This window comes from Zosterops lateralis (genome assembly GCF_965231275.1).
Source record: "Zosterops lateralis genome assembly, chromosome: 5".
In the NCBI taxonomy this organism is placed as follows: Eukaryota; Metazoa; Chordata; class Aves; order Passeriformes; family Zosteropidae; genus Zosterops; species Zosterops lateralis.
In genome coordinates this window covers 48,079,613-48,089,900 of record NC_139766.1, presented here as the reverse complement: position 1 = coordinate 48,089,900, position 10,288 = coordinate 48,079,613, and the positions used below count along the sequence as shown (strand labels likewise).

Genomic DNA, 10,288 nt, shown 5'->3' with positions numbered 1-10,288 from the left:
ATGTTGTGATGTGTGCTGTCTCCTCTTTTGTTACCCAGCACTTTGCTTTCACTGGCAGGTGCCAATAGAAACTGATCCTTCGATAGCATTTTGCTTTGTCAAGATCTGAGTCCTTGTTCCTGTGGCTTTTTCTCGCTGTCTTAAAACACAGAGATCTCCTAACTCAGCCAAATAGATATCCTGTAGGACTTTTTAGCCACTTTTCCTAGCTCTAGGAAATTTGTACAAATTCAAAGAATGGCCTCTCCAAATAACTCTTCTGACCATCATTAAGTTTTGGACTGTCATTTTTTCTTATTGTGCTCAAGATTTTATTATGTCAGTTATCTTTTCTCAACACAGTGAAGAGTACAGACCACTTCTTGGGTGAGTTGATCTTCTAGTATGAAGCAGAAAATTTTTTTCTAGCGCTGCTGGTTTATGCCAATTTTCCATAGCTGACAGGTTAATGAATCTGTTACTTATTTGAATATGTTGGGTTTTTGGAAGGTGGGATGGGTGAGTTTATCAAAATGTGGTTTGTAGAACATCATTCACAAGAAGAAAACCTTAGTTTTCTAAGGTTCTCAGAACAGGTATGCAGTGACTGTTACCTCAGCCAAGCAGACGTGTGATTCAGTGAAGGTGTGGTTATTGCAGGAGGAGTGTCCCAACCAAAGAGAAGACATCATTTAAAACCCATGGCCTGAAGGTACGACTGTTTTTCTGGGAGGATGAGGAGCAGTATTTCAGTCCTTGTTTTGACCTGGCCAAAAACTGGTGATTAAGAGGCTCATTTCCCCTATTTCTGGCACATATGTTCCTTTTCCTGGGCAAATGCCCATAAGCTTGCTTGGTTTTCTAAACCTAAGCCTCATATCTATGAGGAGAATCAAAGGGTAAATTCATACATTAATCCAGAGTTTCTCTTCCTGATGTGTCGTGGAGAAATGAATGTGTTTGGGCATACTTTCTAGGTCTTCGGTTTCATCTTGGGATGTGTTTATAGCCAACCATTTTCCTGTTACAGCTTCTCCTTTTGGCTGACTTCCTTTTTAGTTCAGTAGTTTTTCACTGACCTGACTTAGGAGAAATGTATTCATAGCTGACAGACTTCTGCCTATTTGTGGACTTCTTTCCCCTCTAATGTTCTACTTTGTGTCAGGTCCTTATTCTGGAGGAGCGGCTTCCTTGCATGTTAATCCCCTTGCAAATGAAGGGGGAAAACTGCAGCTGCCTTATGGGAGAGGTTACAGGGCATTTCTTAAGTCTCAGTAGTGTCCTTCATTTTCTGCCAGTCTTGCTTTAGCCTAATTAGCTGCCACATAGATCAGAGCAGGAGGCCACCAGGAAACAGAATGGTTGCTTCAAAGCCTTGTGCACTGTAGTAGCTTCAAAGGAGTGCAGAAAACTGATGCTGTGGATTCTACTGTCCTAGAGCCTGGAGCAAGGATTGGGTCCTTAAGGTCCTATATTTGCTGCAAATTGACCCAGCCATCAAGCTATCCCTTGTACAACTAAGCTACTGCCTTTTCTGTTGCCTAATCCAAAGCGGAAACTACAACAGAAAATAATTCAGTAGAGCTGGTGAGTCCCTCTAAGCACAACTAGTGAATCTGTCATCACTTGCTGTGTAAGAAGCCAAAGTTAGCTGAAGCATTGTTTTTTTATGTAACAGGGAAAATGGCTTTGGTCCAGGTGATCCAGAAGCCTGAGGAGCCAGCCCATCCTGTGATGTAGGCCTGATAAGCTGCAAATAATCCTGGCTCAACTCCCCTGTTCTGTCTGCTGGTTTTGGTGAGGGGAGGGGGAAGGCTCTGTGTTTCCTAGGTACTGGGATAGCTCTGTGTTTATGAACTAGACTACCCATGCTGTGATCCGTGCAAGAACTGCTTTTAGTACATGCACAAAACCAAGTGTGGGGGCAGAGAGTGGTTTGTGAATGCTTGTACAGAAGTGTCTGGATAATTAACTCAGCCATAAGGTAGAAGCATTTAAATCTTTGAAGATGTTTTCTGTGGGAAACACAGGATAATCATCTCCTCAGGCACCCAAAAGAGACAAGGTTAGATTCTGATGTCAGCCTAAACTGCAGATCAGGAATTTGGGTGCTGGTTTTGAATCTCACCTGGAATAATTTGTTCCATGTCACAAGGATTTAAACCTAGTCTTACTGCACCATTGTCGCTTGGCTGTCTCTACTAGCTCATCCATCTCCACTGACAAGCTGGCACAGTACAGCGAGGGCTCTTTTGATCCCACAGGAACAAATGCCTGTTAGCAGGAGAGGGCAGGAGTGGACACAGACCCAAGCCACAGGGGGCATTCTGGGATAGTGGGGTTACTCTGTTTCAGGTGTTCTCATGGCAGCATCCTAAGCCTTGCATATTAGTTAACCTTTCCCATAGTTGTTGTATGTGAAAGGTCTTCGATCTGTGAATGAGCCCAACACATGGTGCTTGTATGATAACAGCAGAGATATTATTTTTAGCTCCCAAATTCTTTTTCTTCACTATTAGAGCTGAAAGACCTTTTGTCCTTAAGGCAGGCTACTGTTCACAACAGTGTACTGGGGCCAGCATGCTACATGAAGCCAACACTTCCATTGGGGACAATTTTTTGTCAGACTAGCTAAATGGCTTTTTAAATAGCCATTAAAATCTAAACGAAGTAGTCATGTTTTATAAAGTTCTAAAAAGAACTGTTGTCTTTGGAACATGTAATTTGCAGATCTCACTGCAGTAATCCTTGATTTAGAACAATTACAGCACTAAGTACTTGCCTTTTTTCCCCCTCAAAAAACAAAACCCCAAACCAAAAGCCAGACAGGTTTCCAGCAAAGGCTGGGATAATTGAATGGAAACATAGCCAAGTCTTGCAAAACTCTAGTCTCTAGTATACAGTTGCTATTCTCTCAAGAGATATTTTCTCCTGCCATCTGAGAGCCTGGTCACTTTTTTTTTTTTTTTTTTTTTTTAAACGTAATCACTAGTTGCTAGAAATAAATATTGCAAAAACTAATATGCTGGTTACAGCCTTAAAACTGGGCATATGCAGTGCACACTGGTTTAAGAGAAAGCTGTTTTATAACATCTTTAATTATGAAATTTCTTATGCAACTGAGTTAAAGGGTCATTTATGAACAATCCAATTCCAAAGCTTCCTTAGGCAGTAACTGACCTATGTAATTTCTTGTAGCTTAAGCTTGACTCAGTCCAGTCTGACATCAAACAAGATTTGGGAGCTGGAATACGAAGAATGTTGACTCAATGTAAGGTTCATAATATTTCTTTTCCACTCACAAATCAGTGGAGTTTATCTGTGGCTCCAGTGTCTGGGTTTTTTTAAGTCCCTTAAGAGAAGTGAGGCAGCTGTGCTGCTTGCTATGGCAGGAACATCTCCCAGGCACTACTGGCAGTAGGCAGGCTGTGCCAGCTCTGGATCTCTGACCATGAAACCAGACCTTGCACAGCTGATTCTGCAGCCAGCTTCAGTCCTTGGCTCTGGGATAATTTATACAGCTACAAGAAATTTGACTGTAGGCCTCTACCTCTTGTGTGGGCATGGACTGCATCCAGAGAGAAGCAAATCCATACTCCTGATTAGCAGCTTAAAACTACTGCTCCCTTCCCTTAGATTTTACTGGGAAAATGATGGAGGGATCCTTAGTACTTCCGCTTAGGTCAAAGCTAACTGAGCAGCATTGAGCCTTCCCCATTCCGTATTCCTGGTATGGAACTGAGACTTCTGCTCACTTTTCAAAGAAAAAGTAACTTTCCAAAATCACTGTTTGCAAACAGCCAAACAGACGCATTGCATTTCCTATGACAGAAGACTGAGCCAAAAGTCTTCAGCCTTACGAGTGACTGTGCCTTCCTGAGCTTGCTTCTACCTTTGAGGGATTCTAGCAAAAAAAAAAAAAAATCTCTTTTTTAAATTTAAGCCAATTTAAAAGACAGTTATCTTTAGTTTTATTACAAAGCTTTTATTAAAAAACAACTGCTCAGCACATTAACTCAAACTGGAATGACAAAAAAAAATTGGTTGACAGTATTTTTGGCAAAGGCTGTGCCTTACTATTTTAAAAAATGGGTACATCAATGCTCATTTCAACAACTGGCATAAAATCCCACTAACAGGCTAACAAAAACAGATACAAATACAGAACAATTGAAGTAATAATTCAAGTGCTGGGCTTTTTACAAGGAGAAGGGGAATGGGTGAGAAGGAGAACTCACTGCAGTCAGATTTGCTGGATGTATTGCTTATGTTTACAGAGTAGATGATGCAAGACTAACATGTCTACTGACCAGCTGACTGTTGTTACATTTATTTAGTTCTATAGGACACTGTATTATATAGACTGAGAGGCCACTATTTGTTACAAATAGTTTAACAAAACAGCCACCTTTTTTCCATACAGATTTTTCCTCTGGCAGAAAAAAAAAAAAAAAAAAGAAAAACTCCTTTTATTTAAAAAGTATTTCAGATTTCTGACACTTGTTTAAAAGCTCATACCTAGTAAAATATACACCAAAGAAATTACAAACTAAAAGTTAAAATATAAAAGCATTCAAGTTTCTTTAAAAAAGCTAAAACCAAAATTGATCCTGTCGCACCATTAAATAAAAAGAAGGTTGAGCGTGTCATCCTGGTCCAGGCAAATTCCATTCCTCGATGCGCTGTATGGGGCAGCTGTGGTCTACGTTATTCTGCTGGCTGAAGCAGGCAGAGACAGCCATGCTACTGTGTTTGCTGATTCAATATGGACACAGATGAGACGGGAGCTTAAGAGTGCAAGGCAGAGGTGAAGACAAAAGCTGCTCTGCTGACCCAGGAGCTCATTTGCTCTATTTATATCAGGGCTGGACCTCGTGATAGTGAAGGATTTTGGCAGTGATTGTCTTTATGATTCAGTGTCTCTAGCAGTGACATCAGGGTGAATGACATCCTAGACAGACTCCTTGGGGGTGGTCTGTGCGGATGAAGGACACACCTAGGGTTTAACAAGCTTCCATCTCCAGAAGGGGTCCTGGTGTCGCCGCCTTTGCTTTGCAAGTTGAGAAAGCATTTCTTTTCCCACCTACAGGGAAGAGGAGGGGAAAGAGAGAGAGTGAATGATAAAGACTATCTGAAGCCCTTAAAAAAAAATTCTTCAGACAAGCTGGTGATGGGTCACTGTAATTCTTACAACTGTATTAGTGGAATGTGCATTACAATGTCAAAGTTAAATGCAGAATTTATTACTACTTGATTTTGCTTTAAGTTTGCAACCATATTTATGGAAAGTATTTTGGATTGTAAAGAGACTGACTAGAAAGGTGGGGTTTTAAACATACAGCATATTACAGAAGTACTTCCCTTTTGTAGTGGATTTCATTTATCTACAACATTTGACCCAGATACCATTACAAAATTAGACATCCTCGGGCTTTAGTACCGCAGTGCAGTGGTTGAGGTCAATTAAGCCTCTATTTCAGAGCCTCAAGCTCAACTCCCTGCAGACATGAAAAAAATGCTGTCTTCTGCAAGGCAGTTTGGCACAGGAATGTGGTGCATGAGGCTTGTGTGAACACTGATTCTACCATCCATCCTCATGACTGGAGAGGATTTGTTCTGCTCTTCATTGGGTAGGGAACATCTTCCAGCTGTGTAAGAACCATGGGCCTCCTCCCTAGCATTAAAGTTCACTAGACCTTGGAAGGATTTATGTTCTTAGAGCATGTGAAATGGCCACAGTACAGGCCTAATAGGAATTGCTCAGCCAGAGAGGAACAGTTTTTCCTCACTAGGTCTCTGGGTTACATCAGCTGATTTATGAAATTGCCAACTCAACCATCACCCTTGCCCTTCCGATCCAGAGAAGTGGGTCATAACAGCATCTCCACCCAAAATCTCTCTTAACGGAGTCAGATGTTTTTCCACACATGGACACATGTTCTCCAGTAACTGTTTAGGGATTATTGGCATCTCAGAAAAATCAACATTAACCTCTAGGTCTCCATGTACTACTCAACTGCCAAACAAGTAGAAGGTTCAATGAGCAAAGCTTTTGAGAGTGATCAAAATTAGCACAAGAATGCACTTCAGTGGAGAAGGTTAATGCATTTTCACCAGAAGAAACACAAAATGCTTAGTCACATAAAGAGATACATTGCCAGCACCTTGAGTCACACAAGGCAAGACAGAACAAGTTTATGAAGAAATGGTTTAAACCACAAGTAAAACTTCTTTTAGACTAATCATGATAGATAGACTGCTAAAGCCTGCAAGAGCCACAAGCTGAATTAATAAGCAAATTTTACATTACATTATATTTCAGCAGTATTTAAATCAGGGCCATTTATAACTGAGCACCCACCTCCCATCTGGTGCAGCTTCCATCTAAACCATTACAACACAAAGTGTTTCACTCATAGTGGCTGAGTAGTGTGGCAGGACCTAAGTAAGGAGTTACAATGCCTCATGTAGTCCAGGGTAGAAAGCCTCTAAAACTGATTTTGTACCCTTTCATTTTAATCAGCATAAGCTGAGCCCCCAAAATCTTACCAAACAAGTATTCTTCCTATCAGAGGCTACACATGTGACTATTGTTATAGTGGAAAGAAAAGTTGAGGACACTTAAGTTTAGCTGCAGACTGAGGTAGAAAAGACCAGTGTGAATTTATAGCCAACTTCTCTGTACAGCTTCGATTTGATGCAGACTCCCCTGCTACCCAAATGCTGCAATCCCTGATACACAAGGAATAACTTACACCTGCTGCTGGTAGCCACAAAAGGATATTTAAAGCCACTGAGGCCTCTTAAACAGCACAGCTAGAAGTCCACTGGCAAACCAGCAGTTTCAACAGAGGTGGTCTGTATTGACTAATTCGGTTCCTATTTCCTCATAAAACCAGCCCATGTCCCAACTAAAAAAAGCTTCCTGAGCTTCCTGCCTTTTTTTTATTATTATTTTTTATAAAGTAGCGCAGTGCTCCGTAACACGTGCGGATCAAAGAACTACGAAGGGCTCTACCTTTCCAAGGAGCACGAAAGAGAGGCCAAGCAAACAGCAGAGAAACACTGGGGAGAGCACCCTGCAGCTTTATATTTATTTTGTGCCTTTTCATCCCGGATTTTCAAAGGTTTGGTCCAGGTTGCTCTTCCTGGGAAGGTTTTCCTCTCAGTCTTACATGAAAACATTCAGCTTCCTGTTGAGGAATGGCCTTGAGGCGCCAGGCCAGTAGTTCACAGCGGTCTGATACAAGCGCTGTGATTCAGAGCTACTCCCCATTAGCAGCCAGGAATGTCTCCTTCGCTGAAGGAAATGAAATGCTCTTCTGTTGAGATGGTTCCCTGCCTCCTCCCCCCTTCCCTTACCAGCAAGCTGTCTTTGAAGTCAGGAGGTTAAAATAACGACCGTGGCCTTGCTCTGGCCCTCAGCTTTTCCCAACAGTGGCCATTCCTTCTTTCTCAATCCAGAGGCAGCTTTTGCAGCGCCTGCCTCCTTTCCTTAGCTCCTAACTATGCCCAGCTCCTCTAGAGATGCTGCAGACACCACAGTGATTCTGGATGGGGACAGGCACAGGGAAGCCCCACATATTTTTATTTCCAAGCAAATTACACAGTAGCTATCCTGAAAACAGCATCTAGAACCCAGCCTTTCCCCTGCTGCACATTAAGGCTAAACGCTGGAAATTGCTTCTACTGCTGATAAACCAAATAATACCTAAAAAATACGAGTGATGATGGTGTTGCATTACAGATATAAAACAGGTCAAATCAGGATTCTTTTCAAGAAACCACAGGCATGTGCTAAGGAGACTGAAGACTTCCCACATCTAAGGCTTCACTGGGGGGCTGCAGCTGAAGTCTCGCCAGGCGAGGCATGCCCTAGCAAAGCCCAATCCACAAGTGAAGTCGGCACAAATCAAAGACTGCAATTACAGCTCCCTGGCTGTGGTTAGGCTTCAAAGAAAATGCTGCAAGTCACATTTTACATATGTGAAGTCTTGAGCCTGAGCCACAATAGGAGGCACTGTCTGTGCCATTTGCAGTGTACATCTGACTGCAGGAGGAAAGGGGAAAAAGAAAAAGAAAACAACGCCTCGGGAAAGAAACAGACATAAGATTCAAGAATAAGGCAGTGCATAAAGAAAAGCCGTACTACTGAAGTGAAAAAACTGTAATTCAGGAATTCCTACAATAAAACTAAAGTCTCCTAAGCCTGGGCTCAATGGCTGAGGGCATCACAAGGGGATCTGAAGTCCTCCCCATGCTTTGGAATGAGATGGATTGCAGGGTGGGTCCCAAAGGTCTTGTTCTCCTCTGGTCTTTTAACTTTTCTAGAACAAGGGAGAGAAATATGCAGCTTCATTCAGATCATGCTAATCAGGAAAGGTTACTGAAGAAAGTCCAGAGTGTCTGAGTCAGTACAGGAATAAGTATGGTAAAAGAAATACCTAACCCTTCACAGAGGGCAAGGGATATTAAATGTTTTAAATGAGGTACTTCTTTTCTACACCTTTCCCTATCACATTGTTTGGATACAGTTCTAAGAAGAAACAAGACTACATATAACAGGCAGTTACATATATTTTTTTTAAAAAAAGAAAAAAGTTCATCTCCAAACCTGTCTGATAATCTGGTACTTTAAACAACATGGCAAATTCAGGGACCCAAAAGCTGAAACTGTAATCTTCTTTGTAGGTCCAAAACGAAGCTGTTTGACTTATTGCCAGCCATGGTTTATTCCATAGTCCAGAAAGCTGGCTATGCAAAACCAGGTCATTATTTATCAGGGTGGTTCATGCTGTTTGTGAAGTCCCTCTGTATTTTCTTTAACACCAGAGCTGGAGACAGTTTCAGGCACAAGCAGATAGATGCCAGCATTGCAGTCTGCTCCTCTTCCTGCCCAGCTGTGCCATGGTTTGTGGGTTTAGCCCAAACCAGATCCTTGAGATGTTCAGGGCAAACACAAACAAACACTCCACAACCCTTGTTGTTTCTAAACAAAAAAAGCACCTCCCAACAAAACCCCAGTCCTTTTAGTAATCCAGTTTGCTGCAGGGTCCCACAAGCTTTTACAAAACATGGATGCAGAGACCTATGGGAGACAGGAAAAAGGCCTTCTCTGCAAGAGCTGGATACCAGCAGTCAGCAGAGGAAACTTTTAAAGCTGCCTTTGTATCCAAAGAAATGACATAAAATTGTACCCTAAAACTGTAACAGATGCTGCCATGTTGAAACTGCTAGTATGAAGGTTTTCTTGGTCTGTCCAACCCCTCCAATCCCCCTTGCTATTTTTAACCTTGGTCCATTGCTGGTAATGAATGGAGACTCCAACAGCAAATTCTTCATTGCTGTTTTAAATGCCCTAAATTAACTGCCCCTGAAAATACCTCTCCATTAACTACAGGTGGAGCCTGGAGTCCTAACTTCTGTCCTCATGGTTTGACCTCAGCTAGACGCATTAAATGAGCAGCAGGAATATTTCTCCCCCAGCCTTCCCAAGCCAGAGACCCTTTCCAGAGCAGATTAGTTTCAGCATGGAAAACACCCAGGTATTTTAGGGTTCCCATTTTGCACAGCTGATGGCAATGATGCCAAGCAGGTGTGACTCTTATCAAAGGCTTCCAGTGTAGGCAGCACAAAACTACAAGCTCTATCACTGAGCTAGAATCTTTAAAATTATCTTACTGGAAGACACAAGACATGTTTTTCCTGTTGAGGGTGGGAGGGGAGAGAGGCTCCATGTTTATAATAAAAACCAGATTGCCTCTAGACAGCTGTTTCTAGCCGCCTCTTAAAGAGGAACAGTATACTAAAGGCAAGGAAGAGGGAGGAAGAAACAGGCTTGTCTCCTTTCTGTCTCTTTATGGCATATAATAAATATTCAGAAGACTTTTTAAAACTATTTGTTTTCTAGTCTGAGAGCTAGGGGCACTAAAATTGCTACTTCAGTTTTCACCTGCTGTAGCAGAGAAGAACATGAGGTGTTGGTAAAGCAATAAGTGAACATTCTTTCAGAAGAAAGAACTAACACAGGTACAGTTTCCTTTGTAGATATTTTTTTTTGTCACGATTAAACATAGGTTAGAATTTACACTACTTTGAAAGACAATCTCAACAGTTATATCTTCTGATACATGGAATAATATAAATAGCTGTTTTCATGAAACCAAAAGCAAGTCAGATGTAACTTGAATATCTTCCAGAGTTTCCATCAACTCTTCTACACACAGGCATCCACAGAGCAACAGTACAAGAGTAAGACAACAATTCACAGAAACCACGACAGAATTTAAACATACCAACTTCACTTTGA

General features: G+C 41.7%; 1 protein-coding gene across 4 annotated transcripts in view; it reads right to left on the bottom strand.

Annotated features, from left to right (window-relative positions):
* Positions 1–3,797: 3,797 nt before the first annotated feature.
* The window catches only part of LEF1 (lymphoid enhancer binding factor 1), a gene marked incomplete at its 5' end in the record, with an annotated part of 70,408 nt that continues 63,917 nt past the window's right edge, over positions 3,798–10,288 (bottom strand). For all 4 annotated transcript variants that reach the window (XM_083860993.1, XM_083860992.1, XM_083860995.1 and 1 more), the window contains one exon: positions 3,798–5,062. Coding sequence is in view for 2 of the 4 variants with exons in the window: in XM_083860992.1 (XP_083717118.1) it covers positions 4,983–5,062 (80 nt within the window). The remainder of the gene's footprint in view (positions 5,063–10,288) is intronic.